Genomic DNA, 20739 nt, shown 5'->3' on the forward strand with positions numbered 1-20739 from the left:
AAAGCAGGGGAGAGGAGAGAAGAAGATTCGGTGTTTGGGTTAGAACATGTTCCTGGCACAACATCCTTGAAACTGAAGGACTTATACATTGCTATCATTGAATAAAAATGAAGTGTACTAAATAAAGAAAAAAATGTACCAAATAAAGGTTAAAGAAAAAAACATCTTCGTTAAATGACATAGGAATATTTAAATGCACATATAATTTCACAAAGCACGCTCAATATATTGAACTGATTCAGACCCAAAGTGTTGACTAACACAAAATAAAATCACTGGGATATTTATTTCCCATACAGTACAACTGTAAAATAAGTACATACGAAAACCATGTGAAAGAGACAAGAACTGGGGCCTGTGAAATCAGAGGGAGAAACCTGACAACAAACGCTGGCAACAGTGAGCTTAGTGGTGGAATAAAGGCACCTAGAGCTTCCCGTTCTGGCCACAGGTCTAAGGGAGTTGCTCTCACTGACAACAGTAACGAAAGCAAACGTTTATATGATGCTAGCTCTGTGCCAGGCACTATTCTCAGCACTTGACATACTCAGATTTAATGCTACAACAACCTTATGAAACAGGCAGTATTATCACTACTCCCATTTTACAGATCAGGACACTGTGGCAAAGTTACACCAATTGCCTGAGATCACACAACCAGCAAGTGGCAAATCCAGGAGACCAATGCCAGCAGGCTCCAGAGTACAATAAGCATTATATTAACCTGCCTTTTGATATACAAAGGTTCAAAATTCCCATTCATTATAAGGCTCTGAATAATATATACTGGCTGAAAATATTTTATCCTAATTATATAGTGGAGAATGAGTCTCTGACTGAACAGACAGATAAGAACAGTTGACCTTTAAATGAAAAATTCAGGGTCTAGGATAGAGATGCAATTTACAAAACTTTCCCAGGCATCACAGTCTGGGCCTTCAGCAGAAAACCAGGAGAGCAGATTCTCTGAAAAATGTTACAAAGATAAGATACTTGATAAAAATTCTACGAGTTATCATCTCGATCTGCATCTGCAAGTATATTTAGTTGGAAGCCAAACCAAAGTTCTTTCCCTTTGTGATATGAAATCTCACCTATACCTTGTTCCTAAACTATATATTTATTGAGGAGATCAGCCTACTAATACAACTAAGCAATGTTTTAAGCAATTCAGTAGGCATCTATTTTGAGAAGAAAAAAACCATATTATCAGATTTCCAAGGAGACGACAGGAAAACGATCTATCGAGTGTGATGACCACAACGGAAAACAGCACGATTCTAATTCACACGCTTTACGAGTAAAGATCTCACCCTGACGCACCGCCACTCCTGTTGTTCTAGTCTCTGTGTATCTCTTAGCCAGATTCTGCCTCATTTTAATGTAGGAGTCCCACTGCCTTCAACTAAAGTTCTACATGAATTACTGAGGGGCAGATTTATGTCCCCTAAGAATGCATTTATGCACAAAATCCAAGAAATATTGATTAGAGACTTCATTTGAGTTTTAACTGAATCAATGTTTACTTCAGAAATGTAAGCGCTATAGATACCTAAAGGTACACAGAATAAACTGTTGCAGATATGAACGTGATAAATTTCCTTGTGGAATGAAAAAAATTTCAGTGGAAAGCAAGCATAAAAAAAACTATCTGTTTAAACACATTTAATTTACATTCACGTTTAAAAGTTGAGGACAAAAAAGGTAGCAGCACAGTATCTGAAAACTACAAAAGCTATCCCAACTATGAGATATTCTCACTTGAGCAAAATTCTGACACTCAAATTAAGTGATAGTTGTAAAGAAATGTTTAGAGAAATAGCAATTTTATATCATGAAAAAAGACAGTATTTGGCTGTACATTTTTCTTTTTCAATACCTTTTTATACTAAAATATCATCTTATATTTCATTCTCTTTCTCCATCCCTGTAGGATGGTAAATTCTGCTGCTTCATTACTAAACTTCATCCTGACCTCTCTGCATCATATCCAAGTCCTTGGAAAGTTCTGCTCATCTCACAGCTGGTCACTGGTTAATTAGCTCTTCCAAGCCAAACAATTCTAATATTTTCTTGCTTGCTTGCTTCTTCCGTGTACTCATTCTTTCATTCATTTGACACATGGGGAAACCGAGGCAAAGTTAAACCAACTGCCCAAGATCACACAACTAGATGTGAGACACCAAACATGTGTTGGGGATCGCTGCTGGTGCTGGGGACAGAATAAGGAGCCGAGGAGACAAAGCCTCTGCCCTCAAGGAGCTTTCACTCTAGTGAGCCTCAACATGCACCATTCCTGTTGTACCAACCCCACCTCAATTCTGAACTTCTGTAGCTGTCACACTGCACATAAATGTCAACGCCTTCAAACACTTTCCTCCCCTACATGACTTTCCCCATCACTAAATTTACTGCTCTCTAGTTCACATCTTCAAGCCAATTCTGTAGCAGTTTAGCTTTTCCTGGAGAAGGCCCATCTACCGTTCCACAACTTTCAGGAGTCTGACACTATAACACAGCTCAAATGTATTTATCTTCTCTCCACACAAACTTCTAGACCCTGGATTCTAGAGGACTATAAGTTAGGCTGTTCGTGTGAATTATATAAAAACCATATTTTTAAAAATAAGGCATTTATTTAAGAAATAAACAGTACAGTTGAAGAATCACTGCATTTAACAATTAGGAAGAACCTTAGAAATCATTCTTGTTCAATTCTTTCACTTTTTATATAATAAACTTGAGGATAAAAGGAAAAAATGGTTTATATGAAGTCATCCAATTTTTTAGTTGAGTAGTCAGGAACTGAAAAACAAATCTCTAATTTTAGAAGATATTATTGATATAATCACACTACTACTATATTTGGGGACATATTCCAAATAACGAATAAATAAAATCTAATTGACTGAACCTACTTTTTTAACTAGTAGGCATCTCTGAAAATCACAACTTAAAGTATCTCTCACCAGGAACAAAACTAATGGCAAACCACCAGCAACTGAAAGACAGACAACCACAAGCAGCCCCAAAGGACCTCTGAATCCTTACAAGTGAAGTGACTATTTGTAAATTACAGATATTTAAATGAGAATGAATAATTGTACATATATATTATATGCTGTATCATTCAAATTGTATATAATATTCCCATATATACTTAACGTACACATATGTATATTTACCAGGCATATCAAACACTTGTAAATATATACATCTATACATAAACACACACACACACACTTTACAGAGTTACAATTTACTAGTAGCAAATGACATCAGGCTCTGCCTCCATTATATATGTCCATTCTTAGACACTAAGACACTAGCTGATGAATATTTGTCCTTTGTGTGTCATTGTAAACTTCTCCCTCTTATTTACCTACTTTCAAGCAGACTCTACATCCAACAGACATTTCCTTATTAGCCATGTTTCTAAAACTCAACTCCATCTACCTTTCATGGTCACTGTTAGTTCAGGAGCTGGTCATCTCTTTTCCTAATTACTGTGACTGCCTTTTAACGAGACACCTGTCAGTCAGAGTTTCCCTACTCTATTTTTTCTAATGCCACCAGCTTCTCTTCCCCAAAACAAAACTGGTCACAGCATGTCCCTCATTTGCCTCCCCACAATCTGTTGGATAAAATCCAAACCCCTTCATTTAGCAAACATGGTTCTTCACAATCTGGCCACTGCTATCTCTCCAACTAGATCCTGTAGCATGACTTCTCTCTGTCACTCTCTTTGCGCACACATACACACACACAAGAATATATTTCCTAGACAAAACACAAATTCCTTCCAAGAACCAGGTGTGATATTGAGGTCAACTCTTCAATCTACCACCCTCCCTCCTATATTTCCCACATCAGAGCTCTAGTCACACTGACTGGCCTTGATTGACACTATATAATTTATTATTTATTACGATTCTAGAGAATCATAAATTAATAACTTTGAAATTCCCACTACCTGGCAAATAATAATAATTATGATACCAAATGAATAAATACCCTTATACTCTATGTTTGGAAAACTCTACCAATGTCAAATATCTCCTTCAAAATAAAGATCTATGTTTTTCTTCTCAAGTGGTTAACTAGTGTTTACTCTTTCCATTACACTATTTTATCATAGTAAATCACAACAAAATATGAGATTCATGGAAGCTGTGCCTTCAATTTATGCTTCTCGGATCCAAGCTCACTCTCTGCTAGCCATCTGTGACAATGGATCTGGGCCCTTGAAGTATTTACCAGACGGAGGACAGAGTGCGCTCTGTCCGCAGAGGACGCAGGAGACGCGCTGCAGGAGGAAGGGACTGGGGCTTCCTGGTTCCGTGTGCTCGGGGGCAGGCTCCTGCAGGGCCTGTGCGTCTCCGGGGCCTGGCTCTTGTAGGACACTGGTCAGTAGTACCCAGCAGTAATACCTGGCACCTTCTTCAGGTGGTGCTATAGCAGAAGGTGTCTAGGGAGACGTCTCCCATGGCAATCAGGTAAACTACCTGGTGGCAGGTTAATTACACTGAACCTCTTCCATCAAGAAGGAGGCTCGATTAGGTTCACTCTCACTGGAATAAATATTCTGGCTAAGGACTCGTCTTCTCTGCCATAATCCTTCTGCCAGCACCACCACCATCAGACTCACAGAATAACATACCTGTCAGCACGGCACTCCGTAAAGCATTGAATCTCATCAAGGTATTCATGTAACAGCAAAGTAGAGCAAGAGACTCATGTCCTTGAACTCAACTACTCTGGCCTACACTTATAACCTAGAAGCTGCTGGCCTAGTCAAAAGGTGGAATGGCTCACCGAAGACTCAGTTATGACGCCAGTTGGGAAAGAGCACCCTTAAAGGGCGGGGCTCTGTTTAATGATGCAGGATACGCTTCGAATCAGAAACCGTTTTACGGTGCTGTTTCTCCCAAAGCCAGAATCCATGGGACGGGGCGTCAAGGGGTAGGAGTGGGATTGGCCCTGTCATCGTCACTCTTAACAGCCCACTTGCAGAAATTCTAATTCCTGCCCCAGCCATGCAGGGCGCTTTCGGTTTGGGGATCTGACCTCCCAACAGTGGAATGCTTCCACTTGAACCAGAAGATGTGACTGCCACCTGGCCCTCTGGGTTCCTTAATGCCACTGAATCAACAGGCTAAAAATTGGGGTTATACTACTGGCTGGAATGATTGATCTCAATAACCAGAAGTAAGTCGGGTTGTTTTTACACAACAGAGGCAGGGGGGGCTATGTCTGGAACCATGGAATTCTCTGGGATGCGTCTTGGTACTTCCATGCCTGGTACTAAATGTTAATGGGAAACTATGGCAATCAAAAAAAAAAAAAAAAACCCACAACTATTGAGGATCCAGACCTTTTGGAAATGAAAGTTTGTATCATTAAACCAGGTAAAAAAAACTCCAACCAGCTGAGGCTCTGGCTGAGGTGAGGGGACTATGGAACAGGTAATGAAAGAAGGAAGTCAGAAATATCAATTATGGTCTCATGAGCAGTTACATAAACAAGGGCTGTAGTAGCTTTCCGTATGTTTAATTTTCCTTTCATATGTTTATTTTTACCTGCTAACCATTTTTTCTTCTATGGCTCATCTTTATCTTACATATATATTGTTAGTAGTTAACAGAAAATTAAATGTGATTGTAATTGAAGAGATGGACACAGTGACTCTTGCTTGGTACGGTGCTGCTTCTCATTTGGGGGAAAGGGTGAAAATGTCTGTACTTGGAAAAGGACAGCTACATCTTATTAGGTAGACACAGAGCTTTGCTCTGCTGTTGTTCAGGAAGTGCAGATGATTTAGAGGGGGTCACTGGAGGATAAGCATCCAAAGGGGTGGACTGTACCGGTTACCGATTTATTGCCTCTCACCTCCAAGTTTACCCCTCACTGTCAAACCTGAGAAAATAAATCTGTGCCCTTTAGATATCTTTTCCTTTCGGCAGCCGGCACGATGCTAAGCTTTGTCCGGAGAGGACAAGGAAGCGACATTTCGGGGAGACAGGGCTTGACCCGCCAAGCACGGGTGGGTGCCGTGTGACAGCAGCTCAGCCCTGCCGGCCGCAGGGGGCGGGGCCCCGGCTCGCCACGGCAGCTCCGGGCAGGGTGCCTGTGGCCCCCGCGGCGCGCGGCTCCTGCGGCACAGACGCTTCTCCTGCACCTGGCGGGTGAGAGTGCCACCGTCAGCGGCGCCCGGCGGCCGGAAGCCTCCCTCGGTGCCACCCTCCCCCAGCTGGCTTCCGGGGGTGGGGGGGTGGGGGCGGGGGGCCTCGGCGAGATAGCCCGGAGGAGCGGCCTCTCCCAGTGGCTCCAGAGCAGCGTGCTGCCAGCAGGGCGCCTCTCTGGGCACGGATCCCCAGCTCCCCGCAGGTTCCTGGCTGCTTTATACCTACTATGCCAGGTGCTTCACGGCTCCCGGCACTTCCCGCAGCCCCTGCCTGCTACCCCGATCCCACATGACAGTCCTAAATTCTTTCTATTCAACTTGCATCGTTCAGACGACTGTAGTTTCTCTCTCCTGACTGGACCCAGACTGACACAGAGGCTGTGACCTCGTTACCTTGCCTGTGTATGTAGAACACTGTCTGGCATGAGTTAGGTGAGCCATAGACGGGGAGTGATTCAATGAATGAACAAAGAAACCACCTGCCATGGGAAGGAAGGAGTACCTTTTCTCCTTAGGGCTACGTGAAGGCCAAAAGATAGCAAACCAAGATCCTGTACAGATTGGACAAGAGTCAATATAGCGAGAGAAATTCATGAAGCTGAAAGTGTTTAAGATGTATTGATAACTTTTCCCCCAAGGAATTACAATTTTGGCATAGACTTCTTTAAAAATTAAAAATTTCTAGTAGAAAACAGCTGAACACAAATCTTTTTTTTTTTTAAGACAAAGGCCTATATGGAAATTATCCTCTAATTTATAAACTTCAGAATTTACAAAGAAACCTTTACTATTGTCATAATTATTATTATTTAAAGAGACTAGTGTCAAAAAAGGCAATCAAGGAGACACATTTTTACTTGTTAAAGAGACATGTTTCTCTACCCTGGCATTTGCAGCATCAGATGAACACTTCATATTTCATACCATAATTAGTGAAAATTTTATTATATTTTAAAAACTTTTCTCTCTGATATCCACAGTTCAAAAGATTAAGTTTACTGCACCCACATACACACACACATACCGACCATGGTTCTAACCCTTATTGTGCTCGTTTCTATGAAAAACAGCTCTTATCACCTCAAGAGTTGGAAGATACAAACACCTGCAGTCTTTCCCGTCTTAGAAGTTCCCTCCACACAAATCTTCCCACAAAGTGTCACATGACCACCTCAATAGTCCCATTTCCACGCTCCAGCCACATCCACTTAGCAGTGAATGAAAATGCAATGTTCTGAAGAGCAGTATCCAAGTCAAATAACACACTGGTAAGTAAGAGTCATTGTCTGCAGTTTCGGCTGACATAACTGGTTGCTATGGGCTTTGGGAAGAATTAAAAATCTAAAAATTGTTCCTAGATTCTCTCTCCCTGAGAGGTCTTGATAATAATTTTTAACCGCACCATGCTGCTGCAGCTTTAAAATCATAAGGGGGAAAAATACACTTCAATAATCTGAAGCAGGGAGTAGATCTGGGTAATCTTTGTTCTCGCACCAACTGTTCCGTTCTTAATCTCCAGAAAGATTCTCTGTGCTGCCGGTTTCAGATTAAATGCTGATAGGTGGCACTACTAAGAGATAAGTTAAGAATACGTAAAATCCAGATGGAGAGGTTAAAATCCTGCGGATTCCCCTTCAATCTAACTCAACCTATAACATCTACATTTTAATAGCTGATTTTCCGCGGATCACAAGATTTCTTTTTGCATAGGCCCTTGATGGTATTAATGACAGAAGGGGAGAAAAGCATATGCTTAAATGCCTGGGGGCAACTATAACAAAGGAAGAGATGACAGTGTATTAGCACAATTCCTGCACTCACAGCACACTGCTTGCTCTGAGCAGTCCAGACAGGACACGGACTACACAATCACATCTCTGTAACTAATGTGCTTACAGACTCCAAGAGGGTGATATCTACCAACTAAATATTGGTCAAAATGGGAGCTAACACTCAGACATCTGCTCTAAAGAGAGCATCTCTTGTACCTGCTTCCACAGGCCACAAAGATACACTCTAGTTAACACATCACTGACAGGATGACGAGAGCTCCTGTCAGACGCTGGCCAGCTCAGTGTTGGAAACAAAACGCACGGCCCCAGCTGACTAGCTAGAGAACGTCTGGGGGACAATTACAGAGCACCTGACAAGGCTTCGTGCCTGACTGACTTGAGAGCCGATGACACGGCTTTAAACAGCAATCCTTCCCTACCTCTGGTCACAAAACAGCAAAAAGTCAACTGAAACACCCCTGTAATATCATGATTTCTTCCTTTGCTTTGAATACATGAGACTCTGGGCCGATGTCCTGCTAGTCTGCTATTCACTCGGGGCTTAAACCTCTAGGACCTGCCTACGGCATGTACAAAATCAACATTCTTGTTCAGGATTACCAGGAACCCTTCCGTGTGTACCGGATAATGTACACATCAGTAGGATAAACACAAAACCGATGACATTCCACTTCATTCAACTCAAAACACGGAAAAATATAATAGTGAGTCCTAACAAAATACATTTTACTATAAGGAGGAAAAACCCACGAAAAATTTTAAAACATAACAATACTCTTGATACTTTTGCTAACATAGCTCAAAACTTTTTTATTTTAAAGTTTATCGCTATAAAGATAATTACAAATTATAATTTTAACTACACACAATACCTGAGGAAGGAACACTCAGGTAGCTCATTACCTGTCAGGGTATCACCAGTAAAACCCCCGGCTAGCTATAAAGTTGACAGATATGATTCTAATAAAATTATGACCATACCAAAGTATAAATCCAAAGTTCGCAAAACTATAACAAAATTATAAATGCGAGAAACTTATACATGCTCTTCCAATAATTAAAAATTTGGCCATAGATTAAAAAGTGAAAACCGGGTAAAACACAATTTCTTGCATTAATTTTAAGTACACTATAGTCTTTGTGGTATATAAAATCCTATAAGGATGTAAAAAGCTTCACTGGCAGTAGTCTTAACCTCAATTCATTGATACGTTAACTATTCCTTCCTTGGTCTTTTCAGAGGTTCCACTAAACGCTTTCTAAAAAATATTTACTTCTAATTTATGTTATGGTACTAGTCTTTGACCTTAAACATTACTGTGCGTGGAATTTATAGCATGCATGTGTGTATATACATGAATTTTTCAAGCTAGATTCAAGTGAAGCAGCTTCCCCTACAGAAGGAGGGTGAGGAGATCATGACAGCAAACTTGAATTATGTTTCTTTTATCAGTCCTACTGCCCCAGATGGTGAACCAAAACAAAGCTGTTAACTGAGAGGTGACATCACCACCAAGTTTTCAGGAACTTTCATAAACAACTGGTATTACGTTGACCTCAAATATAAGAAACAACTCCCTGACTAATACCAAGCCTTTATTAAAATCATTTATTTTTTAATTCGAACAAAGTTAATGGGTAGGCATGTTCATTTTTACTCTAAACTGCAGATCTAGATTATTATAAATTTATAGCTGATAATCATTTAATCTTACGCAGATAAAATTCTAAGCACTTCATATATACACATATATGTGTGTGCATGTACACATATCCTTAATCTTTAAAGCAACCCTGTGAGATTAAAACTAGTATTACTCCCATGTTCCCAGTTTAAATGTGAAGAAACTGAGAGGAAGAGAGGTTACCTAGCCATTAAGAGGTGTTTACAAATTACAACAAAAAGAAACACCAACATTTTACAATACTTACCAAAAAATGTTTTTACAAAATATTTACATATATTCAGATTTCTTTCCCTTTTTAATTGAAGTATAATTGACTTGAAATATTATATTATTTTCAGGTGTAAACACAGTGATTTGGGATTTTTATACATTACGAAACGATCAGCACTGTTAAGTCTAGTTACCATCTGTCGCCAGAGTTACGGCAACATTATTGAGTATGTTCCCCCTGCTGTACCTTACATTCCTGTGACTCATTTACTTTCTCACTGGAAGTTGGTGCCTCAGCCCCCTTCACCTGTTTTGCCCATCCTCCCACCCCACCTTCACCTCTGGCAACCATGTGTTTGTTCTCTGTATCTATGAGTCTGTTTCTGTTTTGTTACATTTGTTTACTTTGTTTTTCTAGATTCCACATATAAGTGAGATCATATGGTATTTGTCTTTCTCAGTCTGACTTATTTCACTTAACATCACGCCCTCAAGGGTCCATCCATGTTATTACAAATGGCAAGATTTTATTCCTTTCTGTGGCTCAGTAATATTCCATTGTATATGTGCACCACATCTTTATTCATTCATCTATGATGGGCACTTAAGCTGCTTCCATATCTCGGTTATTGTGAATAAGGCTGCAATGAACACAGGGGTGCAGATATCTTTTTGAATTGGTATTTTTGTTTTCTTTGGATAAAAACCCAGGAGTGGAATTGCTGGACCACATGGTAGTTCTATTTTTAATATTTTGAGGAACCTCCATACTGCTTTCCATCAGATTTATTTCTAATGTTTTCCTACACAGACCAGCTTACACATTCACTCACATAGCTCACTCCCACACTTTCTTCGGACCTCTGCTCAAATACCACCTCATGAGAGAAGGCTTCCCTGACCTCCCTACACAAAACTGAAACCTGCCCCTGACCTTTCATCCCACACTCACACTCACTTTCTCCCTTATCTCTTGGTACTCAGCACAATATGACATAACAGCTATTTATTCATTCATGTCTTTATCTTCTCTATCAGTTGGATATAAGCTCCAAGAGTGTTTGGACTTTGCTTTGCTTACTGCTGAATCCTCAGTGCCTAGAAAGTGGCAAGCACATAGTAGGCGCATAATAAATACATTACATGAATTAATCTTGATAGGAATTTAGCTCCTAGGTCTCCAAGACAGCTTGTACAATCTTTTAAATCTTCAGGACAATATCCATATAGAAATATTCTTTATAATCTTGAAAAAACTGGCTTAAAAAAGTGATGAGGATAAGCTGTGTGGCACAGCTAAAAAAGAAATAAATTAATAAATAAATGCAGGAAATGTCAGTGTAACCAAAAAAAATGTAGTTTAAAAAAAAAATGTGATGAGGAGGAGGAGAAGGGGAGGATAAATAAGAATGATTTTACCTCAATGGTAAGTTAAGCACAGCAGAAAAGCAAATATATAAAAAGTACCAAATAATTCAGATTGAATTTCTTAACGTCACTTTAAGAAAATGCAGATAATTACCTGCATCACTGACTGGCACTTATTCTCTGATTGAACTACATCATTTCTCCACACGTACTCCTTCAAATGCATATAACGTGTTTTTCAATGTGTAAAATAATGTATTTTCAATTTGTTTTGAAAAGTGGGCATATCATTATTGCATTTCAAAATCTCAAAACTGTATTTTTTCAACTCTAGAGTAATGCAAATAACCCAAAATTAGAATCAGGAGACCCAGTTTCACATTACCTGTCTCCAACTATCTTATTTGGCCTTGGGGTGGCCATTTAACCTTTCTCTGAAAACATCAATACCTTTCTCATCGTTACACCCGAAATAGATACCCTAGAGAAATCCTGAAGCTCCTTCCGCTCTAAAATACTAAAACTTTACAGAATAAGGTTTGTATTTCTACTATCAGAGAACAAAACATAAAGATGTTATCTTATTTTTATCAGTTAGCCAAATTTGCAAGGAAGCTAATTCACGAAATATTAAATAATGTTTTTAATAAATATCTCATACATTACTCAAAACTATATTAAAATTTTTAGGTCAAAAATATTAAACTTTTAATGCTCAAAGTGAAAAAAATTAGAAAATCTAGCAAAATACTTCTGAATGTTTTTCTATGACCCAAGAAAACTCTATTCTCCCTGCCTTTAGCACAGTAATGAAGACCTTCCAGAAGAACATTTCAGTGAGTAGCATAAAACCTGTGATTTAAAAAAAAAAATGCTATTTTGACTTTTAAGTTATTATCAGTCTGAAGAGCTCCTCCAAATCAGAACTATTATAGAATCCACTCCCAAACCACTACTTGGCAACAAAGATGAATCTACCTATTACCAGGTTAGGATAGCAGCTATTATCATGGCCCCTTGATTTCTTTCAAGTAGCTCCAATGGAAAAAGCCTCAAGTGAATAATAAAGATCTCATAATAGCTCTTAAGAATTCGTTAGATGGTAGAAGGCACTAAAATGAACTCCGGAGAGTTAAAAAGAAAAAAAAAAAAAACCCTCATCTTCTGATAAGAAAAAATAATTAACCTGACTTAATGCACCCGTGAAGGCCTTCCATAAATCAGACCTTTGTACTCCAAGAGCCAGATTAAAACCATACATCAAAAGGGTATGTAGATATTGTCTCGTAAGCACACGCAGAGCGTTTCTGCCTCTGCGCGGCTGCAGGTCTCTGGGCCCGGGGTGGGGAGTGTGAGATACGCACGGTGCTGAGTTTGCCGGAGGTGACAATGACGCGCCTCTCGTGCAGCATGCTGGCGAAGAGCTGCAGCATGTTGTTCGCGTCCACAGCCACAAAGTACTCCGTGAGGTTCCTCTGCGCAAGCCAGAGACAACTGTGTAAGTTACAGGGAAAGTACCTGATACGTTCGCCACACAGTCTGAAGTACAAACAGTGTTAGGAGAATAAGTGGTATTCATTAAAACAATTGAATTTAATTCTATTCTGCTGCCACACAGAGCACGTACGTAGCCTTCTACTATTATTTGAAACATAGCCCTACTCTAGGAAAACATTCTCAGAGGGTGATCAGAGCATCACATCTTTCCCACCCTCCCTCCCCAGGCACCTGCAAAAGAAGCCTGTTTTCTGGGCCCCAACCTAGACCTGCTGAGTAGTAATCTTCAGAGTACAGCCCCAGGAATCCATTTTCTAAACAAATACTGCCAGTGATTCTTACACACACTGAACTTTGAGAACTGCTGCTCCAGAAAATACATTTGAGTCTCCCTCTGTTTGCCAATCAGTCAGCAGGCAACATCATTGCCTGATACTATACACTATGTATAAGGTAACCACAGGATGAGATGGGTTTATAAAGCAGACCTTTGATTCTTTATTAAGGAAGATCTTGTTTATATCCCATGTCAGGCCTGCTTTATACCACTATAACCAAATAAAAGTTGGTGTTAATTTGATTCCTTAACACCTCAAATTGTTTTCCCCACATAGGAACAAAACTGGGGTAAGCTACGTTAACTTCCACTTTTAGATCCTCTCCTTCTTACTTATTTTTAATTTTCTGTACTCAAACTTAAGCCCATCAGAAAGCAACAAAGTGATAAAGAGACTGAATGAGAGATGACAGTAGACTGAAACTGCAGTGCCAGGTGCACTATGACCCAGAAGGCTAAAACTTCTAGATGAGCAAGAAACTAAGAAATCCAATTGTTTCTTCTATTTCTGTGAGGTACAAACTTTCCCAGAACAAACCAGTAATTACAGCAGGGCACATAAATGGAAACAGTGAGTGATGCTGAAATTGGTGGAGAGATTCATTTCCTGTTTTCTCTAGCTGAAGCACACCTCACCTTCCATTTCAACTCTTCATAATACAAAATTACTTTTATGTCACTCAATGTTAATATTTTTCCTATAATCTCAAAGATAATTTCTAGATGGTGAATTATTTCTCAGTGCAGAATGCTGCCTTATGTATAGGCACTTGCTTTTTTTTTTTTTCCTCTTCCCTAAACAGGACTTTTTAAAAATAAAATATATTAATGGAAATGTAAAAATGTATATTCTCAGTGGCAGTTTTTCCTTAGAATGGTTCTTTAAAACTTTCAAAGTCACAGCGAAGTTCGTGAAGTTTTTAAATCAAGCTATTAGCGGTTTATTAGTAAATTTAAGAAAGGTACAAAGAGGAGAGGCTGAAGCAAGAGACTGACTTGTATTAACAACCTTGATGTGAGGGGCAGGCGTGCATAAGTCAAGGCGGTCAGTCAGCCTCCAGGAAACCTAACAGACACCCCCAGCCCATGGTGGACTCGCACGAGACTTGAGGGCCTGTGATGTGACCTGCTGATCTGATGGTCTATCCCAGGCCCACGGGAAGAGCGGCTGAAGGCAGTCTCTCACAGGAGTTAACTGGACTCATCTGTACCAAAAATACCACTGACAGTCTCGGTTCGAAATTAGGAAATTTACAACTGTCTTCTTGGACTTTGTTCGTTCACTTATAACCCACGTGCTTTTGGAAACCAAACACTCAGTAGGTTCAAAAACATTTTTGGAAGAACAGTAGAGTTCTGAGGAAAATAATACATATTCCTTAAGTTGATGTTTCCTTCACTTTGATTGAATTATTTCTACTAATTCATTTTATCTTTCCAAAACAAAGCTGAAAAAAATTATGAAAGGAAATACTTCCTTTTCACACAGCATCCAAAAGTGTACTTGTCAATTCCATTTATCCATGTAACCTTTTCTACAGAATTTTAATTTGTAATAACTACTAAAACACTGAAAATATTTCTAGTAAGGCTACAATCGGGACTCTAAATAAATGTGAAATGTAGCAATTTCATAATTTCTTGTAGTATCCTTCAAGCCTTACAAAATATGTATTACTTATATTAAAAAATAGGAAATCAAGTAGAGAACATCTAAAATTTGAACAGAGATGTATATATACAAGGAATCTAAATACTACAGTCATTTCACTAAAGTAACTATTTGCGTGAAAATATTCCCCACTGCACGTGTTCATTCCCCGCCAACAGGAGTCATCTCCTGAGACGTCTCTTCTGCCTGATCCGGGGAGCTCAGGACCTAACTGAGCACAGACTATCCTACTGAACTATCTCAAATGGTAGAAGTCGTTTTTCTCATATAATCTGTCTTATCTACAACCAGATACTAAGAAGGAGGTAAAGTAGCAGATACATAAAGAAGAAAAAGAGATAACAACATTATTCTTTATTTTTTCGTTTTTTCTCACAGAGAGTTACAATGTTTTCTATTTCTCTACAAAGAAATCCTTAAACAGTGAGACCAAAATAAATAAATTTCATAACATCAGTAGAATAAAAACATAGAAAACTTACACTCTCCGGTATTGTTGGGAGTCCAGTTACATCAGGGGCAATGAAGTAGGAATGCTAATCAACAGAAATAAATCACATAAGAAAAGGAGAATTAAAATTTGGTAGCATTACGTATAATTTGAGATTAAAAATTTTAAAACATAACTAAATAAATACCAAGGACTGATGCTCAGGGTTTGTTGAATTTGAGAGATTCTTAAATGAGATAGCAGGTTTATATGAGATTTAACAATAACTTTCTCATACAAAAAGTTTAAGTGTTGGTTAAAAATATTTCATTTTAAAATTGAAGTGGGAATCCTAGAAAAAGTTTATTAAGACGAAAAAAAGCATATTACTGAAAAATAGATAGATAGATAATTGTAACACATTTGGTTTAGGGAGCCTGGAAAAATAAGGCTTGTTTACCCAAGAATATATCAAAATCTATTGAGATTTTTGAGTTCCTACAGTTAATTTCTCTGGTACATAAATTTCTCTGGTACATATCAGCCACTATATTATTTAGAAAGCAGAAATAAAAAATAATTTTTTAATATTTAAAACTTCTTAAAAGGTAATTAACCCAAAATACGACTTTTATACACCCACTAAACAAATGTTAATTAGCTTCTATAATATTCAAAGCAATACAACAGTTCATAGACATATTTACACAAAAAGCATACTGTGCACACCTTCACGTTTCACAGAATGTTCCCAAGTTTTACCACCCAGAATCAGAGTACAAGTCAATCACCAAAATCTTTTTATTTTCTGTTCATATTAATCTCCAAAATCATTTTACTATCTCACATAAGGACCTATTTAATATTGCCTTATAATTAAAGATTTGGGGGGAAAAACCCATTCTAGCCAATACTGAGCACCAGTGAACTCGACAGAGCAAGGCAGGTGGGCACAATCATAGTGCATGACTTGCAGGGTGGAAGAACAAGGTCCTGAGACCCTGGACAAAACATGTGACAGACACCCATGTAGTGAGCCCACTTTGACATCACCACCACTGACATGAGGGTAAGCATGGATTTGGTCTCTATGAGCTACTTGTATTTGGATGGATTTTTAATAGCACTGTATTTCATAAAGCTATGCTTTAAAAGATAGTATAAACAGAAAATATAATCCGAATGATTAATTTTCTTAAAAGAAGCAAATTTACCACTTCCCAAAGGACTAGAGTGAATCTTAAAGACATAGTGAAAGAAGTAATTAACTTCCCAATTTAACAGTGATTTTCAGAAGCCAGTGTCCTTTGAACTCACCCGTGCTAGGGAGGGCTGATCTTTCAGAACTTGCTCACTGGCAATAAATATCTCTTGGTTCTTACAATACATAAGAGACAAAATGAGTATTTTACTTTCATGGGAGAAATTTACACAACAATTTGCTGTGTATTTGAGACAAACCCATGTAGCCACATTATCTGCTGAAAACATTTGAATAGCATTAATTACAAATGTTTTAAACGCTGATTTGCTAGTTTTATGCTAGAAAAATCTTGAAGTACTTTAATTCTCGACTGAGAGTACAGAATTCTGTGGATATTTAACGGCTTTGAAATGTACTTTCAAAATAAGCATTTACATTAGATATTAACATTTCATAAAATCTCTGTGATATTCTAGTGGTTATAATGTCAAGTCTTAAAAAACTCATGTGATGGAATTTTCATGAAATACAAAATTTTAAGAAAATCACAGCAGTGTCTCAAAACTTGTCATATTTTTATAATGGAAATTCTGCAGACAAACAAAAATTTCTTTTCCACTTATGGAGGAACAAAAATGCCTATGACCATCAATGTTAACCTGACATCACAATACTAAAACTGTACTAGTAGGTGAAGACAAGTGTTTTCATCCCAGTTTTGCTGGTCATTAACTGCACAGCACTGGCACGTGACTTTATAACCTGTTACTGAAGTCAAATGAAATTACTAAGTGGACTTTACATAAAGGTTTATCAACCAGTTGGATTTAACAACACCTAAGATATTGTATTGAGAACAGGTGAACAAGATTTGAAACCTATCACAGACTACTGATTCAAAAGCTTATATGTGAGGCTTAAAATATAAAAAATAACCATCAGACATAGAAATACAACACAGTCACTCAAATTCCTTTACCAAGATTATTTCAGATATAATAAAAATCCTCTCCTTATCAAATGAAACTTCAATTTACTAGCAACTAACATTCAAATAGCTTGTCGTGGCATATCTAAATATATCATTTCATAAAATTCCCCAAACGACTTTCTCAAAAACTGATTCACTAAATTTCTCAAATGGATAAAAGGGAACATCAAAAGAGATTAACTTTTTTGCCTCACATCACACATTTAGTGACTGTGATTTAAACCAAAATCTTCTAGTCTTTAGGTATTAAGAAGCCTAGACGTCTTTGACCTAGTTCTTATTAATAAAGGTAAAGTGTTTAAATATCCAGTATTTCTGAAATGTATTTTTATAAGATATTTAGTTACTCCTGAACAAATAAGACAGTCAAATTTAGAGAATACATTTTTATTTCTCAGCTCTCTGTTAATAGCTGCCTCTATCATCTTAGCACTTACATGTTTCCTTCACCATTTAACAAAGTGTTAGAATCACTTCATACATACAAACCTCCCAAAGAAAAACACTTATTTTCAGAAAATCCAGAGCTTTTCTTCCTTCTCCGGGGCATTTTCCCTTGTCCTTTGTACTTCATTCCCACTAACTGTGGACCTGCATTCTTTTGGCTTCAGTGACTACAAATCTGAGTTTCTCCTTCACTGCTCCTTCCTCCAACCCTTTCCCTCCACCTGCTCTCTTCTTCCATACAACTTCTTTGGGCAATTAGACCTTACCCTCTGCTCTATCCTCTCTACATTCTGCCCTTTAAATCGCTCAGTTATTCCTACAACCACGTCTGCAGATGACTCCCCGATTTGGGTTAAAACTTCCAGGTTATCATTAGCTTTCCAGCCCCCAATCTCTAAATGACTACATAACATTTATTTCCACTTTGGCATTAAGCAGCAAAAGAGGATGCAGACATAAAGGGGCAGAGAACGTTATGCTGTTACAACAAGGGAACATTTCACAAAGGTGGGAGCTGAGCTAGTTCTAAAGATACACAGTCTACAAGAGGTTTTAGAGGAAGCTGTACAACCGAGAAAGCACAATGTTCACTCGAGAAGATGAACAGAACACTGTGACCAGAGTAGAGAATCAATTCATGGGGAAGAAAACTGAGACAGAAAAGTGAAAAGCTGGATTGAGGCTAAGAAGTGGATGGTCCTGAAAGGCCAAAAATTTGGACAAATTCTACTGAAAATGGGGGACGACTGAAGGTTTTCATCAGGGGACTTTATATAGTTGAAGGAAGTTTGATCTTACGGCCTTTAGAAGGGACTGGAAGGAGAGGCTGTAGACTGAGGGCTGCCTGAAGTGATGGGCACCCAGACCAGGCTGCTGCCACTAGAAATATCAAGAAGGAAACCACAGAGGAGAGCACTGTGATCAAACAAAATCACAGGGGGAAATCTACGCAAGAAGAAGGTTATTACCAAAGGAAGAAGGAAATAAGGCTAACAATTTCCTTATCTTGCAAAAAACCAAAAGACCTAGAAAGAGAAAAACAAGTACCGTATGCTAACACATATATATGGAATCTAAAAAAAAAGGTTCTGACAAACCTAGGGGCAGGACAGGAATAAAGACGCAGACGTAGAGAATGGACTTGAGGACACGGGGAGGGGGAAGGGTAAACTGGGACGAAGTGAGACAGTGGCATGGAGTTATATATACTACCAAATGTAAAATAGATAGTTAGTGGGAAGCAGCCGCATAGCACAGGGAGATCAGCTCGGTGCTTTGTGACCACCTAGAGGGGTGGGGTAGGGAGAGTGGGAGGGAGACACAAGAGGGAGGAGATATGGGGACATTTGTATATGTATAGCTGATTCACTGTGTTATACATCAGAAACTAACACACCAATGTAAAGCAATTATACTCCAATAAAGATGTTAAAAAAAAAAAAACAGCAAAAGACCTATTAGCACGATTACATACATTTCAAATTGCTTTCTCCTTCAATTTCTCTTGCATCATTATAAATTTTCCTTCCTTAATTAGAACAGTTTATTATTATTTTGGAAGAACCAGAATCAACATAGGTACATTTTAACATTCTATTATATGCCAAATTAATGAAGAAAATTAACGAAAACGTTCATATTTTGTGATTATTAATTTTGAACACTTACAAAGCCTCCCAAAGTACTAGGGTGATTTTAGTTATACACAGTACAGTTCATTAAAAGTTTCAGTGGTCAATAATCCATACCACCACAGCCTTACTGCTTTGAGAAACTTTAATCATATTTCCAGTATTTGGTGATTATACTAAAAGATGTATTGAAGTATGGGGAAAGAAAGAGTTTTTTAACCCAGAATCTTTATCATATAGTTGGTTATATAGTACATTTTCAATACTTATTATGTACTGTTTTCATTTTATGAGGGGTATTTGGTATTGTATACTTGTGTGGCTGTGGGTGTGTATTTCCTTATTATGGATAGATTTTACCTGAAAATCAATGTTCCTTGCAATCAAAATATTCTCAGATATTTGGTAACTTTTAGCATATAATTTAAAAATCTGTGATTTAACAACTACCGAAGTATACATCTATTATATCATGTTATGACAGTTAAAGCATGTCAGAAAGCCTCAATATCACCATGTAGTAATGTCAGTACAGGCATTAAAGTCTTCCTGGGAGCATGGGTGACTCAGCAGAGTTTCTAAACTGCTGTGACTCCAAACATCAATTACTGACTCAATACTTACCACACTCAAATTGACAGGAGTGTTTGCCTTTGGTACTGGCTGGTTATAGAGTGATTTGAGAGTTTCATTCAAATCATCTTCCTAGAGTAAAAAAAAAAAAAAAAAGTAAATTTTATAAATGAAATAGGAACTAAGTAAATACAATTAAAACTACTTGACAAAATCAATCACTGTGCCTTCTCACTTCAGACGTGTTTTATACAGGCAGACCCTGGAGATACGGCGGGCTCAGCTCCAGACTACCGCAATTAAGCAAATACAGCAATAACGTGAGTCTCATGCATTTTTCAGTATCCTAGTGCATATAAAAGTTATGTTTACACTACACTGTAGTAATATTAAATGTGCAATACCATTATGTCTAAAAAAACAATGTCATACCTTAATTTAAAATACTTTATTGCTAAACAGTGCTAACCATTATCTGGGCCTTCAGCAAGTCAGAATCTTTTCACTGGCGGAGGGTTTGCCTCGATGTTGATGCTGCAGACTGATGAGGCTGGTGGGTGCTGAAGGGTGGGGCCGCCGTGGCAGTTTCTTCAAACAAGACAATAAACTTTGTTGCATCCACTGACTCTCCCTTTCATCGGCAGTCTGCGATGCTGTTTGATAGCATTTTACTCACAGTAGAACTTATTTCAAAATTGGAGTCAATCGTCTCAA

At 38.3% G+C, this 20739-nt stretch overlaps 1 protein-coding gene across 3 annotated transcripts in view; it reads right to left on the minus strand.

The window, feature by feature from the left end:
• DENND1B (DENN domain containing 1B) overlaps window positions 1-20739 on the minus strand; it is a 258260-nt gene that overhangs the window by 112218 nt on the left and 125303 nt on the right. For 2 of the 3 annotated variants that reach the window (XM_068541850.1, XM_068541852.1), the window contains exons 7-9: window positions 20077-20157; window positions 15232-15285; window positions 12608-12718 (exon numbers count right to left, since the gene is read on the minus strand). In XM_068541850.1, coding sequence (XP_068397951.1) covers window positions 12608-12718; window positions 15232-15285; window positions 20077-20157 — 246 coding nt within the window. Of the gene's footprint in view, window positions 1-12607; window positions 12719-15231; window positions 15286-16496; window positions 16557-20076; window positions 20158-20739 lie in introns of all 3 variants that reach the window. The other variant, XM_068541853.1, reaches the window with a different exon arrangement.

The sequence above is a fragment of the Eschrichtius robustus genome, chromosome 3, assembly GCF_028021215.1.
Source record: "Eschrichtius robustus isolate mEscRob2 chromosome 3, mEscRob2.pri, whole genome shotgun sequence".
Taxonomy (NCBI): domain Eukaryota; kingdom Metazoa; phylum Chordata; class Mammalia; order Artiodactyla; family Eschrichtiidae; genus Eschrichtius; species Eschrichtius robustus.